General features: G+C 37.1%; 3 protein-coding genes across 7 annotated transcripts; 1 reads left to right on the forward strand and 2 right to left on the reverse strand.

The window, feature by feature from the left end:
• The first annotated feature begins 1,858 nt into the window (after nucleotides 1-1,858).
• LOC106333907 (probable F-box protein At4g22060) lies at nucleotides 1,859-3,117 on the forward strand. The gene has a single exon (XM_013772293.1). It carries the CDS (start codon nucleotides 1,933-1,935, stop codon nucleotides 3,115-3,117), a length of 1,185 nt encoding a protein of 394 aa, XP_013627747.1. The 5' UTR covers nucleotides 1,859-1,932.
• Nucleotides 3,118-9,183: 6,066 nt separating this feature from the next.
• On the reverse strand, nucleotides 9,184-11,128 carry LOC106333129 (probable pectate lyase 16). The gene is made up of 4 exons (XM_013771607.1): nucleotides 10,383-11,128; nucleotides 10,190-10,293; nucleotides 9,951-10,089; nucleotides 9,184-9,553 (listed from the first exon to the last, which is right to left on the reverse strand). The coding sequence occupies exons 1-4, from the start codon at nucleotides 11,100-11,102 to the stop codon at nucleotides 9,332-9,334; spliced, it is 1,185 nt and encodes a 394-aa protein (XP_013627061.1). The 5' UTR covers nucleotides 11,103-11,128; the 3' UTR covers nucleotides 9,184-9,331.
• A 1,104-nt stretch (nucleotides 11,129-12,232) lies between these two features.
• Nucleotides 12,233-13,395, reverse strand: LOC106336131 (beta-glucosidase 3-like). 5 transcript variants are annotated; one of them, XM_013774867.1, is made up of 6 exons: nucleotides 13,238-13,395; nucleotides 13,111-13,152; nucleotides 12,956-12,981; nucleotides 12,741-12,828; nucleotides 12,556-12,637; nucleotides 12,233-12,482 (listed from the first exon to the last, which is right to left on the reverse strand). In XM_013774867.1, exons 2-6 carry the CDS (start codon nucleotides 13,127-13,129, stop codon nucleotides 12,242-12,244), a joined length of 456 nt encoding a protein of 151 aa, XP_013630321.1. In that variant the 5' UTR covers nucleotides 13,130-13,152; nucleotides 13,238-13,395; the 3' UTR covers nucleotides 12,233-12,241. The 5 variants fall into 5 exon arrangements, with proteins under 5 accessions (XP_013630321.1, XP_013630320.1, XP_013630318.1 ...); XM_013774866.1 differs by having other exon boundaries at nucleotides 12,956-13,152; XM_013774864.1 differs by having other exon boundaries at nucleotides 13,111-13,395.
• Nucleotides 13,396-22,408: the final 9,013 nt, after the last annotated feature.

The raw sequence follows: 22,408 nt of genomic DNA on the forward strand, positions 1-22,408 counted from the left end.
ATTGTTATCTTTCTCATAGAAAACTAAAAACAAAACCTACACTACAAACCACTGCTCTCTTGACTTAGTTAAAAAGCTTATGATGCATGTATAGGGGAGTAATCCTTTAATAGGGGAGTAATGAACTCTAAAACAAAGCAAAACACACTTTCAAGAAATTTGTAAGATAAAAGATTCCAAAATTTATTTTTATTTTTTAAACACAGTAACGAAAATGTTTGGTATGAGCAACTACAACCAAATATTGATCCAATTAGAGTAAACGAAGTTTCGTGGACCGTAACATTTTATTGTATCACATTTTTTCACTCCTCTCAAATAATATGAATCGCTAACTCTCATCATACAAAATTTCAAATATAATATATGTATATAAAATTATATAAATATAGTTTTAAAATGTATTGATTTAAGGGAAAAGAATAACATTTATGATTTTGTATGTGATATACCTATAGAAAAGATTAGGTTCTATCAAAGAGAGCTGACTTTGAACCATCTTCTGAGCAAACACTTGCACATCAAGTTCCGCAGCGCCAGAAGACGGCCCAGGTCCATGAACTATCTTAGCAGGTGTGTTTCGGCACCATGGTTTGCAGTTCCTGCCGTTTACTTCCTTAATTCCTTCTGTGGTGCTCTCTGTAGCCTATATATACGTCAAAGGATTTATTTTAGAATTTTATGCTTGATATATATATATATATATATATATATGTGCATATTAAGTAGCGATTAGGGATAATAATTTAAATATAGCGATTGAATGTTGACACAGAGAAATATTTCAAAATTATACAGTACCTCTTTTTTAAATAGGTTCATTTTAATTAAATCTAAATATGTATATCATAATTTTGCAACTATCAGTTTTATTTCTAAAATATTTTACTTATTCGCATATATGACGCATATCTTAATCTATTTCATAACAACATAATAAGTGCAGTGCATATACCAGTAGTCTAAAACGGACAAGAATCTCACACCTGTCAATCATCTTAATATTTGGAATCGTGAGTTGGATTATATGGTCTATGTTTAGACACAATCTGTAGTCCATTATGTTCATATAAGTATCTATTTATTTAAACTAAAATAATTAAAATATATCTAGAAGATGTTTTGAAATAAAATAAAATTCTCTAGAAGTTATTAAATATTCTTACAAAGCAATAAATCTAATAATACTATTGATTATTGAAATTCATGTAGTTTACATATTAAAATTTCATCTGCGTTAAAAATGATTTAATATTTAATTTTACATTGAAAATGTTGGATAACAATATTTGTAAAACAGCGAGAGTAATAGTAATGTAATACTCCATCCGTTTCATTTTAATTGTCGTTCTAGGTTTATGCACACAGATTAATAAAACATATGATTTTCTATATTTCCAAAATAAAAATACAATTACCAATACATCTAACCATATTTCAACCGATAGAAAAATAAAGCGGAGATCAACCTGCAATTTCCATCTATCAAGTTATGATTTTGGTATTTTCAAAAAGAAAAAGTTATGATTTTGGTGTTTATGTAAATTTGTTTATTTTATTAATACATATACTACGCAAAAGAATATATAAATATATAAATATATAAATATAAATATATATATATATATATATATATATATATATTATGGATATGCATCCTATCTATGTTTTCCATATATGCTATTAATTAGATAAAGAAAGATTTGACTACTGTCAGATACATGTCTTTTCTATTGGACTATGCTATACGCTTTGGGTTATTTAAATGGGTGTTCTCATGTTATGGACATGCATCCATTTTGTGTTCTCTTGTTTCTAATGTCTTCAGTAATAATTTGGTGAAAATGAGGGACGGTTTCCTTTTGATCAACTTTCTTTGATCAATTTTTCTGACTAAGTGTACGTTCGCTGCTGCCGACAACTCTCTGTTGGATGGATTCTCTTTCTCCACCCTGCGATGTTCCAAGGTGGTCCAAGCTTCCTTCAGATCTCCTACACATGGTGTTTGAACGTCTAGGGTTTTCAGATTTTCAACGAGCTAAATCTGTTTGTCCATTTTGGCGATCAGCATCCATAGAGTCAGCACCAAACAATCAGATCCCCTGGATGATTCTATTTCCAGAAAAAGGTAAAGATTATTGTCTCTTGTTTAATCCAGAGGAAAACAATAAAACATATCGAATTCAAGATCTTGGCGTCAACTTTGCAAATAGCCATTGTTTGGCTATTTGTGGAAGTTGGTTCTTTATGCGGGATCCTCGATATAAGCTCTATATTATGAATTTATTCACCCGTGAGAGGATCGATCTGCCGTCAGTGGAGTTACAAGTTGGCATGTTAAAGATCGAACGAACCACGGATGATATGTTCCTAGTAACATCTAAGGAAGGTATTGGTTACAAATATAATCAAGAAGACTTGCGCATTGACTTGCCTTTCTTCTGGATTGACCAGAAAACCAAAGATTATTTTGTTACTTGTTATCTTGAAGGCCGAGTTACGGCTTATGCTGAAAATGGAGATAAGTTTTGGAAACAAGCGGACCTTAAGATCACAGGTGACGTGGTATACAAAGAGCATAAGCTTTACTTGTATGATTATAAACGTGATGTCAAAGTCTTTGATTTTTCTGGAGATAGTCCACGAAAAATCGTTGAAACGCAAGTTAATCATGATCCACTTTGCACAAAGGGAATGTCACGTCGTGTTTACCCAGAGCTTGGTGATGTGTGGGATATCAAGGATACACATCTTGTAGTCACGGTAAAAGGAGAATTCCTGAGAGTAAAGAGCATAGTAAAGAGTGATGGTGATGTTTGGTCCTTCCGCATCTACAAGATGGATTCATCGCAAAGCGAGTGGGAGAAGATTACTTCTTTGGGGGACGAGGCAATACTTCTGGATCAACGTACCACCGTGCTTGCAAACGCTGTCCAAGGAATAAAAAGAAATTCTATATATTTCAGTGGTATTCATCATGACTATGTATTTCACCGTGTTTGGAGTGAAAAAGATATCTTGAACTATAGTCTCGACACACACAAGATTGAAAGACCACCTCCAAGTTTTTTTTCTAACGTTCAATCATCTGATGCTCGATGGTTTGTACCAAATTGATTTATCTGAACTATGTTGTATCTTTTCAGTGCTTTTAAATGACTTGTGTCTCTTTTATTTTGCAAGTGTGAAAGTAAAATATATCATATGATCTTTGTGTTTGAATTTGGAATAATATGAAATTTAGATCACATCATGAAACTCGCAAGTGCTTTGTTCGTTGTAGGACCATATACAATGGTTTCAAAACCCTTATTTTTCCCTTTTAACATTCCTCATCATCTTCTTTCTCTTCCACCTCATTTGTTCAACACCCATTTCATTCTATATTTTTACAATGGTTTTGTTTTAAAATAATCAACACCCTACCCCTCAACTTTTAATTCATATTTTTGTTTTTTAAAATATAAGAATTACATATTAATAATTAATTTAAAACTAAAATAAAATAAATTTTAATATTATTTATTGTAAATTATTATACTACGCTTATTTTTAAATAATACTAAATCAATATTAATAAAAAATTAAAGTTAAGAGCATATTCATTTTTAAGTTAGATATTTACCTAATTTTATTCAGAAATATGAAACTTAATATTATTAAAAAAAAACTAAAACTGAATCATCTACATTTACATCTGGAATGGATTCACTGACACCACCCATCCTACCAAGAGCTATTTGTGTAAAAATTCGAGAAATTCAGTTGCTCTCGAAACATTTTCATCACTCGTTGGAGTAGAAGAAAGAGGAGGTGTTTGAGAAAAATATTGCATAATCGATCCATAATTTGGAGGATAATTCAGAACAGATATGGGATGAAGAAATTTGGTGAAAACCATATTTTGGTTATTTTGGGTTTGGTTGGAAGTTTGGTTTTGAAATTGATAATTGTTGGGATTTGGAAATTGAACGGAAAATTAGAAGAGTTTTGGGTGTTAAAAGGATTATTATTAGGATCCATTTAACCAAAAAAAAGTTTAAAACACTAAAATAGTTTATTATAATGAAAAATGGCGTTTTTTCTGGATTCAAATAAAATGAGAGTAGTCTATATTTATAGATAAAAAATTTGAATTTTGATATACTTTTTATATTTTTTAAAAAATTATGAATATAAGAAATGTGTTTGACTAATTGGGTGATGATAAATATCAAGTGAAATATGCCCAACCAATGAAAGTAAAGCATCTAAATCTTATCCAGATTTAAAGAAAAACAAAAAAAAAATCAAGTAAATGTTTTTGGCCAACCACAGAGCGACATATGGTAGTGTGGGCCACAAATTGTTTTTTCAGCTGTTGAAATTTTCCAACGCCTGTTGATACCACGTAGACAAACACATTTTTACAGCATCCTCGCTACAAAGATATAAACTGTTGAAAGTGAATTTAAACACTCCATTGTGGGTGGTCTAACAGAGCAAATGTCTTGTGCCAATCCAGGTTTGTTCTATGCAGTTCTCAAAATACATCTGAAAATTTTATTGAGAGAATTTTCTATTGGAGATGCTCTAGTAGTATTGACTAATATTTTTCACACAGTATAAGAATATGAACATGAAAAGAATAGATGATCTCATTGTTATTGATATAATGATTATACTGTGTGAAAAATAGTATTGTCTTTTCATATTCTTGAGATGTTCTAATAGTATTCTTTTCATATTTTTAGAGCATCTCCACACAGTTCACAGCCTTGTGTCATTCCATATTTGCGCATTCTTTCCTTTATGGCTAGTATATTCTTGACTGCCAACCAAAAAATAAAAGAGAAACGAGGCACTCCCTACCTATACAGATCACTCTGCTCAAATCAACCTTACCTCTGCTTGTCAGGAGTTGATTCTACGTTTTTCTGTAGAAAACTTGGCACTCATTATCCCCATGTTTCCAGACAAAGATGTGCCAATAGTATAATGAAAAAGGCAATGGCCTTAGAGCAACTCAATCAATAGTATCTATCTCACAATAAAAATATACTACAAAGTAAGAAAATGGCAAGAGAAAAAAATGGTAGAAAGTTCTCATTTGAGATAATCTTAAGGGGGGTTAGTGGGAGAGCAATTTTTAAAGACTTGAAAAATTTAAAGATTCTATTGTAATTGGTTTAGTGATTCTTAAAGTCTTAATCAAATCTTTTATTATTAGTGTGATAATTTTATAATTCTCAATAAATCCTTAGTTATTCTTATAATGATTTTGTAATTCATTGTAGAATCTTTTGTTATTCAAAAAGTTGAGTATTTTTAGATTTTGCAATTCTATTAAACTCTTGCGTTATTGAAACATTGATTCTTTACATTTTAACTCATCAATCACTACTTTCAAAATACTAGAGTTATAGATGGTATTTTCAAAGTTTGAATGATAAAAATTAAAAAACAATTGTCAAATAAAAAACATAGATCTATTATACCAATAAAAAAATATAAATATATAATAAGAAAAGAGACCGAACGGTGGCATTATAGCACATCTGACATATCTTTCAAAAAGTTAATATCATAGAAATTGATATAAAATAACAAAATCCATATTTTCATATATATGTAATATGTATTTCTAAAAGTTAATGCCATAAAAATTATAAAATAACAAAACCCAGATTTTTCATATACATATAACATGTCTTTCAAAGATTTAATACCATAGAAATTGATATATTATATATATTTATATACCTCATTGTTAACGTTCAATAAATTTTCAACACATCATTCACATATTATATGAAAAAATTTCTAGAAGAATATTCTTATATAATTATTTTACATAAACAATAAAAAAAATTAATGTAATTACGAATCCATAACAATCTATGAAAGTTGCTCAAAAAAAGACAATCTATGAAAGTTGTATGGATTCTATAAATATGGATGCACTTGTTTGTTAAAATCCATGAAAACTTTCCAATTCTTCAAAAATCTATAAACTTTTCAAATCCATAAACTCTTCATGAATCACCCTCCCAATAACACCCTCTTAGATATCCTTAAGAACGTCAAATGACACAAGTGTCTTTTTAGTGGCTTAAATCTTTTTAAATGTGTTTAAACTAATTATAAAATTAAATTATCTTAAAATAATAGTTATTGTTTTTATTTTAGATACTCATATGAGTTTTATTTGGATAAGCCTGCTCTTAAGTCCCCATATAATCTAAAATTTCAGGGGTCCCTTATTATAATAAATTTTATTCATCGATGGTTCCTAAAAAGATAAAGAACCTTATTCAGGTCAAGGATGATATAGAATACTTGAGGGTTTTCTGGGATTGATGGGTGAAAGGAATATTAGGGCATGTATTTCACCAGTTCATGCAGAGATAGAAGCGCTGATATGAGCAATGGAATGTATGAAGAATTTACATCAGTTTCATGTTACTTTTGCTACGGATTGTTCTTAATTGGTAAAGATGGTTTCGAAACCAGAGAAATGGCCGGCGTTTGAGAGTTACCTGCTGGACATAAAGCTACTGAAGACACGTTTTACTAACTCAGAGATCATTCAAGTACCCTAGACAAAAAATCAAAAGGCGGATAGTCTAGCACGATGTGCCAGAAAACAATTGTCTTTCGTCGTTCATATGGATGCAGAGCTACCAGATTGGTTCGCAGAGTCTATATGAGTCTGTTTGTTGTTGACAAAAAAAATATATATATATATATATATATAAGATAATTTATATATAATTTCGACCAAAAAAAATTATACATAATTAATGTAGTTATGGTTTGGGGCTAATGTTTCAAAAAATAAATAGATTGAAATTTTTATAACTTTTTAAGTTATGATTCAATTTTATAAGGGTTTGGACTATGATTAAGATATGAAGTTGGAGAATTAGGGTATGAGATATATTGATTTATAACTTTAACAAAGTGGTTAGATTTCATTTTTATAAGAAATGTTATAAAAAGGTATTTATGTAAAGTACATATGTAAATAAATTTAAATACATTTGTGTAAAGTACAAACACAATGTTTTGGGATCAGATTTAAGATTTTAAACTTTAGATTTGAAGTTAAGTAATAAAATAGATTAGATTTTTAGTTAGAGTTTAGGGTATATGATTAATTGAAGATTAGTTTTTAAGCTTGAAATTTAGAATAAAGGTTTGAGTACATGGTTTGAAGGTTGAAGGTTTATAAAGGTTTGGGGTATTGATTTAAGATTTGAGATTAAATTTTAAAACTGTTAATTTTGAGTTTATATTTAAGAAATTTGGAGTTAAACTTAAGATTGGATGTTAAAATATTAGAGTTTAAAGTTTTGTTTTGAGTTTAGGGATTGCGTTTAAAAATTTTTTTTTAGGGTATAGGGTTTAGGGTTTCAGATTTTTGGAGGCAGATAAAATGGAATGATTTTCCCCCCTTTAGTTTTGCATAGCGGTTCAAAACTAAAAGTGTTATCTATCTTATTAAAACTCAAGTACAAATTAGGTTTGTTTGGAAACATGTATATCAATTTTTTAAAAAAGTTTGTTTGGAAACATAGATTGTAGTTTTTTTAAAAAAAGTTTGTTTGGAAACATAGATTGCAGTTTTAAAAAATAGGTTTGTTTGGAAACATAGATTGTAGTTTTAAAAAATATTTTTGTTTAGAAACATGGATAGCAGTATATTAAGAGAGAAAAAAAAGAAATGGGCTTATATTTTTAAGAAAATTTGGAAGTCCATTATACTATGAGAAACTATCTATCTGGTATCTAATCGGGTTCGGTTCAGGTTTGTTTGGGTTTTGGGTTTTCGGGGTCAAAGATTTCAGCCTCATTCTAATATTTCTAAATTTCAGTTCGGGTTCGATTCAGATTTTTGTGGGTTCCGTTCGAGTTCGGATAACCCATTTAAATAACTTTTAAAATTTTAAAATTCATTATATATTTAAAAACTTTAAATTTCTCACAAACTATAAACAAAATAATATATTAAATATAAATTTGAATAACATATGTCAGAATAGCTAAACTTAACATATAAATTATTTTAGTTCAAATATTTGGATAGAGAATCAATAATTATTTTAAGTATTTTTGGTGTTTTAAGTATACTTTTACTATTTTAAATATTTACTATTGATTATTTGTATATATTTTCAAGTATTTAAGCCAGCTTAAAAGTATCATATATATTCTAGATGTTTTTATATATATTAAATCTAAAAAAAATTAATATATATAAGTATGTAAATCTTCAGATACATTCGGTTACCCGGAATACTTAGCTTCAGATCGAATTCGGTTTGGGTTCTCCAAAAACCAAAATTTTGAATAATTTGGATATTTAATCAATTTCGGTTTGGGTTTGGTACTACTTTTTCGGATCGAGATCGGTTCGGTTTTTCAGATTCGAGTAATTTACCTAGCCCTTATATTATTGACAAGAAAAACAAATAAAACATATTTTTGAAAAATATAAAAAAATATACCCGTGCGGGCGCACGGATCAAAGCCTAGTATATATTATGTTTCGAAAAAATGTTTACATAATTAAAATCGGACCAACTAAACATAGTGTTTGCATTTTTCACAAACGCTATCTAAAAGTAAGAGTATGTCAATCATAGCACAATCGGAAAAAACGCTGTCATGTTATGCTACTAATATCCAGATTTCTTGTAGTGCTCATGTTAAACGGCGACGGTTTACAATATGAGAAAATTATAATTGTTTCAAACTTGATCTTTTTCTTCATATAATGTGATAAATCCCATTTAAAAATGAAACCCACAATACACTTGCAGGTCCGGCCCTCAGAGGAAACCAAAGAAGTAAGGGCTTCTGACCTTCATAAATATATATTAGTTTCGGTCATCAATGTACAAATTATCTTTTAGTTTAATGATATAAATCTTGGTGTTTGTATCTCAATAACCCGGTTCGAACCATAGAATTAACATGTTTTTCACACTTTTTTAAAGTGAGATCCACCTTTGTTGACATATCGGTGGATTAAACAGATCTTGACGTATTTCATCATTATAGGAGAGAGTAACTCTCTCATTATAATATAAATTGCTTATAGATTGCTGTTTTTAAAGTTTCAAAGAATTTTACATATCGGTGGATTAAACAGATCTTGACGTATTTCATCATTCATAACCATTAACCACACATCTAATGAAGCACTATCAAAACATATAGTTAATCGATTTAAACTAAGTAAATAAAGAAAAGTAACGTGATCTACCAGAAATTAGATACATCTCGTGAAAAGAGTATGTATACACATGTAACATTTCTTTTGGTTTTCGCATTCACCTCTTCTATACTAATAACAAGGGAGATTGCGGTTGCAGTTTAGAGGGCCAGCGTCTGCGGTTAGAGAAGGAACCATGTTCCCTGGAGCCACTGTGAATCGCTGAGCGGAACTGTATGGCAAATCAACGCTGCCGTAACCGGAAGGTACGAAGTAAGCTCCGTTCTTGAAAACGTCCTTTGAAGTTCTCCATCTCCAATTGTTCCACCCTCCTTTCACTTCTCTCTTTGTCACCTGTTTATTAAATGTATTAATGCTTACCGTTTTATTTTCATCCACTGATTAATCATATGTATATTTAGTCAGTCGTGTACATGTCGATCAGAACTGGTCCTAGACATTGGCAACTGGAACATTGGTCCTAGACATTGGCAACTGGAACATTGGTCTATGGCTTTCAAATTTTTAAAAATAATTCACATAAACATTAATCTTAAAATTTAATAAAAAATATTTTATTAAGTTTTTACTAGATTGTCTATATCTTCTAAAATTTTCAGTCATAAGCTACCTTCGCTCTTTTATATAAAAACAGGGGTAAAATATTTCCTGGTCAAATAGTAATGAGATCAGATTTCGCTCCTAATTTATATGTGCATGCGTATATCACTAGGAGGATACAATAAAGTACCTCTTTACTGTTAGATTTATCAGAAGCAATGAAATAGTTTCCTTCACTGAAAATGGTTGGATCGGCGCTACCACCAATTGCATACATTATCCATTTATCGTATCTATTGTTTGCCACATGAGCGTAACCTCGTCTTACCCTACAGGCCAGAGTTTTTCTTACATGGTTATATATCTAAGTCTGCATTAAAATTAATTATATATATGAAGTAATTAGTAATTAAAAAAAAAACTATTTGCCTTGGCATTCTCTCCACAAGTCCTGGTCCAAAATGATTGAATGCCACGGTCACTTTCATGTTCACATCTTGCACGAAGTTATCGTTGTGTCCGAGCAACATCACCTGTAAATAAATAACGACCAATATCATCAAAAAGGGATTAGTTGCTGGAGACATTCAATTATCTATATAGAAATTTGAAATGAACTGACTTTAACATGCTGAGTAAAATAGTTGTTGGAGATCGTGATTCCCGTTGAAGCATGTATCACATCGATCAGGCCATCCGTACAACTCGCTAGAAAACAATGGTCGATCCAAATATGAGACGAACCGGAAATAGCGATCGCATCACCGTCCGATCCTTTTCGATGACCGACATGCGTTGTGCTACTCCTCACCATTCCATACTTCGCCGGTTTGCAGTCGTGGATGCTGATCCCATGCACAATTACGTTCGTCACTTGTTGTATAGTAATGCACGGTCCGTACGCAATTTCCACTTTTGCCCCTCTCCCATCTATGGTCTTATAGCTATTCACCATGAGCTCATTCTCTAAGGTTATGGCCATATCTTTAGCGAAAGTGATCCACAGCGGCTTGTCTTGGATCACACCGTATCGCAGAGAACCCGGTTTAGGGTTCGCTGCATTGTCGTTGGGGTTTGTGACAACATATATATTACCTTTCTTGCCGCCTAAGGCAGATGAACCAAACCCAACTGCGCAATCGGCTAAATCTTTGCGGTTAGCGGACCAGTCAGATTTATGCCGCCAACACGAGTCCATTGGATTCATGATGTTCTGAGGTTTCTCCGGCAGGTAGCTGGCGACCGATGGGTTATACCCGTAATAGCCGTTGTTAATGGCTAGAACCAAGGACTGACATAGGGATAGTGCCACGAAGACACAAATATTGGAGAAAAGAGTCATGGTATGGTACGTGGTTTAGGGATTGAGAAGGGAGATTAAGAAAGGATCAGAAAAGATTGACAAGTACTTAAGAGAGTGTTAAATGTGAGATTCTGTCGGAAAGATGAGAAGGTGTGGGAAACACGATCTTGTCCTAAAATTGGCCTAAAGATCAAAGCTGTATTGGTAAGACTTTGGTATTGTTGCACAAGATCACACCTGCGTGTGCTTCCCCACGAACATTTCTCTAGCCGACTTGCTTGGATGGAAAAATCTAATTTATAATTTTATTTGCTTGATTAGTTATGATACATTGATTAATATATTGGTCAGGTGTTTTCCATGTACGTGTACCAATCAATAATGAATCAATATATCAAATTCTATAATATATATATATATATATACATTTTATTTTAATTAAATTAAAATAATTTTCACTTAATTAATTACTACAGCTCTTTCCAAATATGTTTTTAGTGGAATAGATGATAACTACACAAAGTTTGTGCTATCTTAATACTCATTCGTTTCATTTTAAATATCATTTTAGATTAGTTCATACTTATTAAATAAATATTTAATTTTATATATTTTTTAAATAAAAATATTATTATCTATACACCTAAGCACATTTCAACTAATAAAATATTGATCAGAGAATATAAACAATCAAATAACATATAAATTTAATAAATTTTTCACTGAAATTTTAAAAGAACACTTATTTTGAAAAAAAAAATTATTTTACAATGACAACTAAATGAGTGGTTAATTCTAGTTTTGAATCTTGAATTTATAGTACTGTTCATGATTGTTACTCTCTATGTTTTTAATAAATGACGTTTTAGAGACCTTTTGGTTCCAAATTAGATGGTATTTTTAGATTTCAATGCAAAATTTATTAAGTTTACAAGTTTTATAATTCTTTATTTTATTGATTAAAATATTACTAAAAGAATAGTTAATGATTTTTTTTTAAAGTATAAAATTAATTTATTTTTAATATATGCGCATTTGTATGTATAAAACGTCCAGTAATAAAAGACAGAAGAAGTACTATATATGTAAATATAGAATACTTAAAGAGGAAAAATGTATTCGGCACAACTCTCATAACCGAACAAGATTCATCAAAAGATGTAAATACAAATTTACTACTACGACGAAATTGAAGAAAAAAAGTTACTCTGCAATTGCATGGTAGCTTGGGAACCAAGAAAAATGGTGTTTCCCTTGAGAAAAGATGTGTACAAATAAGCAGAGAGTTTAGGAGACCTCTTGCGATAAGGGTCGCTGAAATTGACAGTGTATAGTCCAAAACTAAACTCGTATCCTCTCAGTAACTCGTATAAATCCATAAATGACCATACAAAGTAGCCTCTCGTGTCTGATCCATTCCTACACTTGTAATAATGTCATTTTCATCATTGCACCGACCAGAGAGGATATTGCAATAAGAAACTCTACTTACCTAATGGATTTAAGCACAGCACCAATGTAAACATATAAATAGTCAATCCTCGGTGTATCCTCCTGTTGCAGCTGCAGTCTTGCTTCAGCGGTCTACCTATTAATTTGAGTTGGGAAGAGAATCAAGCAGACTAGACAAAAATAAGCAAGGGAGGAAGAGAGAGAGAGATCAGAGAATTAAGAGACCATTCTCAAGAATGTAGACAGGAGGATTCCCATAGCTCTGCTTTAAATACTCCAAGACAACTTCCATAGCCCATGGAGCAACAACATACTTGTCCAAACAAAACAAAACAACTAAATAAGATGCATAGGGAGTACTTATGTCTTTGGAGATTTAATCGTATAAGGAATGTATTAGGCATTTTTGCAACTTAATGTTGTTGCCTCAAAACTCTTACCTCGAAAGCCCAAAAATTCCCAAGGTCTGTTCCTCCCCAGCAGTACAACCAAGAAGAGATGATTAGCGCACACACAAAAAAAAAACATAAATATTTGAGATTTAAGAACAAAGTGTTTGTTTGTGATTTAAAAGATATTAGTTTTTGATTCCAACAAGTCATAGATGCGCCCATGTCTGAGTAGAAATCGGGATGTCCTGAAAGAGAAGGTTTGAAGTTAATGCGTGTGACAGAAGCCGCAAGGTAGTGAATTATTCCTATGAAGTCAGATGAGCCTTTAACTTGTTCTGATTCTTCCAAAGAGAAAACTGGTAGTCTTGATCCAACGGTTCTTTTCATTTCATCAGGATAGTCTCCAAATATAAGAGGCCCAAGCATCATGGATTAAAAGTTTTCTTTCTCAAAACCTTGGACACACTTTGAAAAATATTTTGGAACCATTTGTGCTGGACTCACCAGCCGAAGAAGAAATCTTTGGCTCTTTGAACTGCAATCTCATCATCCTTGTAGCTTGTAGAAGGAGTAAACCCTATTGTAAATATGCTAAACCCTACGCAACCTCCTTGCATCTCCTACACGTTATACATAAAACGTTTGCTCCTTTGTTATCAACTTATACATTCAAGAGAGGGTTATGTAAAGCATATATATAGATGATATATACCTTATACTTTTGCATATACAGTCTTGAAGCCGAGGCGTGTGCAAGAAGCAAGTTATGACCTACTGTGGGATAATGTGGTTCGTTGCTTGAGTCTCAAGAAGAGCAAAGGCGGGAGCAGTCCTTTGGGCTGGGCCGAAATACGGATCGATAAAGACTTATGCATAATGGGCCGGTGTAATAATGGATGAAGCCCATTAAGTGGAACGCTCGCGAGCTGAACAGCTAAGTGACGCGAGCTAATATTAGGTCAATCTCAGGTTGTTGAGAGGGATTTATCTCTTGTAACAGAAACGATCAGATCCGATAAGATCATAGTGAATTCCAGGAGGAGAATCCTGAAGAGAGAAGTACCCAGGGTGATTCGGGGAACTCTATAATCTTGTGTGTTCATCTTGTTTTCTTTATCGTAAACAAACAAGTGAATCAAACACGAGAGTGAGAGAGAGAGAGAGAGATCGATATCGTGAAATCAGAGAGAGAGAGAGCAAGGAATCGCATACGTATTGGCAACAAGTGGTATCAGAGCTCCGGTTAACGTAGCGACAGTGGATACTAAGGCGTTTCAAGGCTCGGGAAGTGTACGAGGCATTCACCGAAGGAAGATCATCTAGATCTTGGAAAGATCATCTAGATCTTGGAAAGATCGTTCGAGAACAACAATCGCGACGGTACCGAGAAAGATCAGATCGATTCAAGAGTTAAAGCGATAGATCTTGACAAGTCTCAAGTCGTTAAGGGGAGGAACTCTGAACATTCATTCTGTTACTACGCATTTGAATAATAAGTATAACTGTGAACAAGAAATCGATTCTTAAAGATTGTTGATCTGTGGTTGAATTAGATAACTATTGATTCCTCGTGTATCTGTTTGTTATCTGCAGGTCTCAAACAGAGTAAGATACGAGCGACATGGACCCAACACCTGGGAGATTCGTGATGGAAAAGTTCGACGGCAAAAGTGACTTTAGTTTATGGAAGTATAAGTTGCTGGGGCAGTTGGAGATACAAGGTCTTGCTTCTGTGTTGATTGAAGAACCTTCAACTACAATTGATACTAAGAGCGAAGACGGTACAGAGGTAAAGGAGGCTAAGGTTGATCCGAAGACAGCAGAGAAAGACGTGAGAGTAAAGAATCTGCTGAGCACATGCCTATGTGACACTATCTTGAGGAAGATAATGCACGAGCCTACAGCACTGGGAATGTGGAAGGCTCTGGAACAAGACTACCAGACTAAATCCTTACCTAACAGGATTTACTTGAAGCAGAGCTTTGCTAGCTTCAAGATGGAGGAATGGAAGTCTATAGAAGAGAACTTAGACACGTTCTTGAAGCTGATAGCTGATCTTGCTAGTTTGAAGATTGTGGTAAGCGACGAGGATCAAGCCATACAACTATTGACGAGCCTCCCATCATCGTATGAACCTCTGGTTCATACCTTGAAGTACGGGACAGGCAAAGAAACACTGACAGTAAATGAAGTGGTGTCATCAGCCTATGCCAAAGAAGCTGAGCTGAGACAGTAGGGCTCGTTGAGCAAGTCTAGACAGGGTACAGAGGGCCTGTATGTTGAATCAAGGGGAAGGCCAGATAAGAAGAGTTATCAAAATCGTACCAACCGGGGAAGGAGCAGAGACTACGATAGGTTTAGATCAAAGTCAAAGCCGAAGACGAGTATAAGAGCTTGTTGGATTTGTGGCGACGAGAATCGCTGGAAGCGTGACAATGAGGCTAGACTACGTCCACAAAGAAAACAGCAAGATAGCAGCAAGGCTTCCACATCTGCAAACGTGGCAATGAGGCTACCAGACACAGTTGCCTTAACAGCTAGTCTTCAGTCAACTAGAAACGACTGGGTGATGGACTCTGGCTGCACTTTTCATATTACTCCGAGGAGGGAGGTGCTATCAGACTTCATGGAGCTGGAAGGAAATAAGGTGATGATGGGTAACAATACTTACTGCATGGTCAAAGGCATGGGAACAATCACTATTGACAATCCAGATGGATCGATAGTGACTCTGAGTCAGGTCAGGTACATGCCAGAAATGCGAAGGAACCTGATCTCCTATGGGCAGTTGGAGCAGGCAGGCTGCAGGTACAGTGGAGAGGCATTTGAGGTGGTATTCTACAAAGGAAATCAGAGGGTACTGACAGGAAAATACGATCAGGGACTGTACCTTCTACAAGGGTCAGTCAGAGAAGTGAAAGTAGAGGCGTCATGTAACGTGACAGATAGAACAAGTTAGTGGCACTCCCGATTGGCACATATGAGTCAGTCCTCAATGGATGCATTAGTCAGAAAAGGCTATCTGAAGAGAGAAGACATCAACACGCTTGGGTTCTGCGAAGCCTGTGCAATGGGGAAATCTCACAAGCAGAGTTTCCCAAAGGCAATGCGCACCACAAAGGGGATCCTAGACTACGTCCATTCGGATCTCTGGGGCTCACCAAACGTGACTCCCAGCCTATCAGGAAGCAAGTATTTCCTGACCTTTATAGATGACTTCTTTCGAAAGGTCTGGATATTCTTCCTGAGTAAAAAAGATGAGGCGTTCCAGAAGTTTGTAGAGTGGAAGGTGTTAGTGGAAAATCAAACAGGGAAGAGACTCAAGTGCTTGCGTACCGACAACGGGTTAGAGTTCTGCAATCACTCGTTTGATAAGGTGTGCAAAGAATCAGGCATCAAGAGGCATATGACATGCCCTTACACCCCACAACAGAACGGGGTGTCAGAGCGTATGAACCGAACTATGATGGATAAACTAAGAAGCATGTTGGTTGAGACAGGATTGGATGCAGAGTTCTGGGCAGAGGTAGCTTCAACAGCGGTGTACGTCATCAACAGATCACCGGCATCAGCAATTGGGTTTGAAGTTCCAGAGGCGATTTGGACAGGGTCAGATCCTAAATATGATCATTTGAAAAGGTTTGGGTGTGTGGCCTATGTACACACAGTGGCAGACAAGATCAGTCCGAGAGCTACCAAGGAAATCTTCTTGGGGTATGCGGAGGGTACAAAAGGTTTCAGAGTATGGCTGCTGAATGACGAAAAAGTGATAACTAATAAGGATGTGATATTCCATGAAGATCACCTTTACAAGCACAAGGACTTCGAAGAATTGAAAGTTCAAGAACTCAAGGTGCAGAAGTCATTAAAGGCAAAAAAAAGAAGGTCACCTTTAAAGAGGATCAAGTTGAGGCTTCACCGGAGAGTTCCGTTCAAGGTGGAGCAAAGTTGGAAACAGCGGAAGTTAAGTGTGAATCATCTAGCAGCTCAGATGAAGAGGCAGAGGATGATTGCAGCCAACAAGGTGATCTAAAAGATTACATTCTTGCCAGAGATCGGGTTAGGAGACAAATAAAGCCACCTTCGAAATATGAGGATGCAGACTTGGTGGCTTATGCACTGGCAAGTGCAGAAGACATTGAACAAGAAGAACCAAGATCCTTTGCAGAAGCAAGACAGAGCAAGGATTGGGATATTTGGAATGGTTCAAAGGGAGAAGAGATGATATCTCTAGAGGAAAATCACACGTGGGACTTGACAGAGCGACCGAAGAATCAGAAAGAAAATCACACGTGGGACTTGACGGAGCGACCGAAGAATCAGGAAGTTATAGGGTGCAAGTGGTTGTATAAATTGAAACCAGGCATCCCTGGAGTGGAGGAACCAAGATATAAGTCACGCCTTGTAGCAAAGGGTTTTGCTCAAATAGAAGGCATAGACTATAATGAAGTCTTCACGCCAGTAGTGAAGCACGTTTCAATAAGGATCCTTCTCTCAGCTTTGGTTAACTTTGATATGGAGTTAGATCAAATGGATGTGAAGACTGCATTTTTGCATGGGGTGCTTCAGGAGAGAATCTACATGGATCAACCCGAGGGGTTTTTTAAGAAGGGCCATGAGGATAAAGTTTGCTTATTGAAAAAATCCATATATGGATTGAAGCAATCTCCACGGGAGTGGAATCATCGATTTGATGAATTCATGATCAGGGAGAAGTATGTGAGGAGCCAGTACGACCCGTGCGTCTACACGAAAGGAAATGTCTTGGAGATAAGAGTATTTCTGCTTTTGTACGTAGATGATATGCTCATAGCATCCAAGAGCAGAGCTGAAATCAACAGGTTGAAGGATTCGTTAAAAGCTGAGTTTGATATGAAGGATTTGGGATCTGCCAGACGTATATTGGGAATGGATATCTTCAGGGACCGTGAGGCAGGAAGTCTAGTTCTATCACAGGAACGATATCTTGTAAAGATTCTGAAGACCTTCAACATGGAGGAGTCTAGGGAAGTTCAAACTCCTATTGGATCACAGTTTAGACTCAAGGCCTTAACAAAGAAGGAAACAGAGGAGCAACACTCAGAAATGGAGGATGTTCCGTATGCGAGTGCTGTTGGTAGCATCATGTATGCGATGGTAGGGTCGAGACAAGATTTGGCGTATGCAGTTGGATTGGTCAGCAGGTATATGGGTAGGCCTATAAAGGAACACTGGTCAGCAGTAAAATGGATTATGAGGTATATCAGAGGAGCAGCAGGGTACGGTCTTACGTTTACAAAGGGTTCAGATTTCTTGGTTCGAAGATTTTGTGACTAAGATTATGCAGCAGATCAGGACAAGAGTGTTGGACCCGAATATGACCCTCAGGTGAGGTACCGATAAGCGTGAGCTAGCATGTGGGTTGCGATAAGCCCATCATAACAAAGGGAGCTGAAAGCCGAGCTGACGACTGGACCTGGGAGACATCATAGCAGAGGTCACGACAGAAAGTGAGCTAACACCTTAAGAGACTCGGTCAAGAGGAGCCTAAAGCGAGCTCCGTAATTGAAGCCAAATATCTAGGAGAACAGTTGAAGGGTTGCCAACGAAACCTAGACTATATAAAGACGGAGAAGATAAAAGACAAGCCATCTCTTTTCCATATATCAACTTTTGTACTAGATTAAAAGCATTACGTATTCTTTGATCATCACAAGATACATTCCTTTGTATTCATCATCTTTCAACTCATCAATAAAATCATATTCATTCTTCAAGTTTATTTACGGGATTCAGCCCACGATTCTCATTCATCTCTCTTGACCTAACCTAAATCTAAGAAGTAAAACCTTGTCTCTCACAATTGGCGCCGTCTGTGGGGACAAATAATCGAATCCCTTTCTCTAAAGCTTAAAGGATGAATCCATTAGACGGAACGAATCCATCTAACCCCGATCAATCGAACCAGAGCAATAGCTCACCGAACCGCACTGCTCCGGGGGCAAATAACCCGAGAGCCTCCGGAGGGACCAACTCTGGGTCCTCAGCCCTCAATAACCCATCGCATCAATCCGCTCCGAACCAAACGGAAGATCAGCTTTCTGAGATCCGTCGGATGATGCTCCAGTTAGTGGACAAAGCTCAAGAGACCGAGCGAACGGTGCAACAGTTAGCCGAACGGCAGCAACAGTTCGAAGAGATAACCAGATCTCAATCCGCAACGACCCAACCGTCCGTCCACCAGGGAAGAGGAGTCACTTTCCATGAACGGTTAGCTGACCCTTCCTTCCCTAGAGAGCGCCTGAACTTCTCCCCTGATAGCCCAGGTGCAGAAGGGCAGGAACCTGCTTTCCAAACGCCTCGCGCTAGGACAGCTCCTGCGTTTACCCCTCCTATCACCAGCACCATGGGGAGCAATGTAGCTACAACTAGCTCCATGCCTGATCGAAACACCGGTGGGAGCACCCGTTTGCCTCCACCGCCACCTCCTTCCGGGTCTGGAGCAGGAACCAACATACCGTCCGGGGCCAGAACATCAGCTTCAGTATTTCAAGCTAGGGTTTCAACCCCAAGCACAGACGAATACAAAAGAACGGATGCTGATCCTGCAGCTCTCCGCACTAACCTCGCTCGGAGCCTAAGGACCAATGAGCGACCTATTTCGCCAGCTAGCTGGGAAGACGACCGAGCTCGGTCTCACCAGGAACCTGCTCGCCGAGTATCTGATAATGACCCAAATGTCCTTCCCTTCGAGGGACCTGACGCAATTCGCAGGTACATGGAGCGAACCCACGCAGCTCTCCAGAAATTGGGAGCTCAAGTTCACAAGGTAACGAGCTCAGCTCCCGAAATCGAGAGCTTAATTGAGGAGACTCGTGGAACTCCGTTCACCGATAGAATTGCCAACTCTTACATAAGAGATACTCGAAAAATTAAGATTCCTGAATACGATGGGAACGCAGACCCAAAGGCCTATTTAAGAGCCTTCCGATTAGCTATCGTTAAAGCTCACTTCACAAAGGAAGAGTGTGATGCAGAATATTGCAGAACATTTGCCGAAAACCTGATCGGAACAGCCCAAGCTAGGGTTTCAACCCCAAGCACAGACGAATACCAAAGAACGGATGCTGATCCTGCAGCTCTCCGTACTAACCTCGCTCGGAGCCTAAGGACCAATGAGCGACCTATTTCGCCAGCTAGCTGGGAAGACGACCGAGCTCGGTCTCACCAGGAACCTGCTCGCCGAGTATCTGATAATGACCCAAATGTCCTTCCCTTCGAGGGACCTGACGCAATTCGCAGGTACATGGAGCGAACCCACGCAGCTCTCCAGAAATTGGGAGCTCAAGTTCACAAGGTAACGAGCTCAGCTCCCGAAATCGAGAGCTTAATTGAGGAGACTCGTGGAACTCCGTTCACCGATAGAATTGCCAACTCTTACATAAGAGATACTCGAAAAATTAAGATTCCTGAATACGATGGGAACGCAGACCCAAAGGCCTATTTAAGAGCCTTCCGATTAGCTATCGTTAAAGCTCACTTCACAAAGGAAGAGTGTGATGCAGGATATTGCAGAACATTTGCCGAAAACCTGATCGGAACAGCTCTCGAATGGTTCTCCAGCCTCGAGCCGAACTCTATAGACAGTTTCGATCAATTGGCTAACGCCTTTATGAAGCAATATTCAACTCACATCCTGAAACAAGCGTCTGAGGCTGACCTCTGGAAGATCAGACAAGGACTGGAAGACTCACTGCGAGTCTACATCGAAAAGTTCAGAGCAGTAAGAACTAAACTCTCGAATCCCAACGATCAGGTAGCCATTGAGGCTCTTAGGAGAGGTCTCTGGTATAAATCAGGTTTCTTCTCGGAGCTAACGCTAAATCCCCCTCCAACTATCGATGACGCCCTCCATAAGGCCTCTAGATACATTACCTTGGAGGAGGAAATGGCAGCATTAGATAAGCTCCACAGAAAACCCCAGAGTCACCCGAAAGGCGAAGCCTCCGATGGAAAGGGACCTCACAAAAGAGGTAGCTCCCGAAATAATCAGACCCAGGGAGAACATTCTTACGTAGTCGAGGAAGACAAGGAAGAAAAACCTGTCGCCGCGACAGCTAAAGCCCCCTGGTCCAAAGGTTATGACGAGAGCAAACATTGCTCTTACCACGATCGAAAGGGACATTCAACCGAAGAATGTTGGGACCTCCAACGACAACTGGCTGCTAAATTCGCAGCCGGAGAAATAAAAGATGTGGACCTCAAAAAGCCACAACCTTATCAGAAGAGAGGTCCCAGAGATAGCTCTCCAAAACGCGAGAGGTCACCTGAAAAAGAAACAGACTCACCACCCCCAGCTCCCAAAAAGAGAGTCGATATGATCCTTGGAAAGTTTCCACAAGGAAAAAGCCTACAAATCGAGGCCCTCTTGAGTAAACCACCTCCCCAATCGAGCCCTGGCTCAAGGATCGATTACATCCTTGGAGGGATGTGTGTCAAGACTCCGTTAACTCTATTAAAAGTCACGTACGGAAAGCTGTGTCAAACACTCAGTACAAACCGACCAAGCCTGAGTCTAACACTAAGATCTCTTTCTGGGAGAGTGAGACATTAGACCTCGATAGACCTCATGACGATGCCCTTGTCATAACATTAAATATAGCAGGGTACGAGGTACCTAAGCTCATGATCGACACCGGAAGCTCCGTCGATCTTATTTTCTACAACGCACTAAAGGGAATGGAAATAGACGACTACGAAATTGTCGACCAGAAATCCAACCTCGTAGGTTTCTCAGGTGAAACAGCCACCTCATTGGGAACAATTAAGCTCCCAATTATAGCTGGCGGAGTCATGAAAATGACCAACTTCATAGTTGTCGACAAACCATCCCCTTTCCACGCAATCCTCGGAAGGCCTTGGATTCATAAGATGAAAGCAGTAGCTTCAACTTATCACCAATGCGTGAAATTTCCAACAACCAACGGAATAGCTACCATACACGGTAGCCAAAAGATTTCAAGGATCTGTTACCTGGGAGGATTCGAGATCATAAAAGAATCCCCCCAATAGCAATTACAGATCCAGGAGAGTCGCGAAATGCAACGAAATATCCGAGGTCCCCCTAAGAACCTCACCGAAAAAGTTAGCATCGACGACTCAAATCCTGAGAAACATGTGAGCATCGGATCCGAGCTACCTCTCGAAACCAAAAAGGAGCTCGTCGAATTCCTAAAACAGAATATCAAAACCTTTGCATGGACCACCAGCGACATGAAAGGCATAGATGCAAATGTCACCACTCATAAGCTCAATGTAGACCCTACTTTTAAACCGATCAAACAGAAACGTCGTAAGCTAGGTCTAGAAAAAGCCCAAGCTGTCAACGACGAGGTCGATCGACTAACAAAGGCCGGGTCCATCCGAGAGGTACAATACCCCGATTGGCTAGCTAACCCAGTGGTAGTAAAAAAGAAGAATGGGAAATGGAGAATCTGTGTAGACTTCACCGATTTAAACAAA

Source organism: Brassica oleracea, chromosome C3 (genome assembly GCF_000695525.1).
Source record: "Brassica oleracea var. oleracea cultivar TO1000 chromosome C3, BOL, whole genome shotgun sequence".
NCBI classification, from domain to species: Eukaryota; Viridiplantae; Streptophyta; class Magnoliopsida; order Brassicales; family Brassicaceae; genus Brassica; species Brassica oleracea.

What these genes read in the sequence shown, in the direction of transcription:
- LOC106333907 (XM_013772293.1), top strand. Translation starts at nt 1,933, where the DNA reads ATGGATTCTCTTTCTCCACCCTGCGATGTTCCAAGGTGGTCCAAGCTT.
- LOC106333129 (XM_013771607.1), bottom strand. Translation starts at nt 11,102, where the DNA reads ATGACTCTTTTCTCCAATATTTGTGTCTTCGTGGCACTATCCCTATGT. An exon ending in CTTGTGGAGAGAATGCCAAG is followed by an intron (nt 10,090 to 10,189) that starts GCAAATAGTTTT and finishes TCTGGCCTGTAG; the next exon opens with GGTAAGACGAGGTTACGCTC. An exon ending in ATAAATCTAACAGTAAAGAG is followed by an intron (nt 9,554 to 9,950) that starts GTACTTTATTGT and finishes TTTAATAAACAG; the next exon opens with GTGACAAAGAGAGAAGTGAA.
- LOC106336131 (XM_013774863.1), bottom strand. Translation starts at nt 13,336, where the DNA reads ATGATGCTTGGGCCTCTTATATTTGGAGACTATCCTGATGAAATGAAA. An exon ending in GGAATTTTTGGGCTTTCGAG is followed by an intron (nt 12,829 to 12,955) that starts GTAAGAGTTTTG and finishes TGTTTGGACAAG; the next exon opens with TATGTTGTTGCTCCATGGGC. An exon ending in GCTGTGCTTAAATCCATTAG is followed by an intron (nt 12,483 to 12,555) that starts GTAAGTAGAGTT and finishes TTACAAGTGTAG; the next exon opens with GAATGGATCAGACACGAGAG.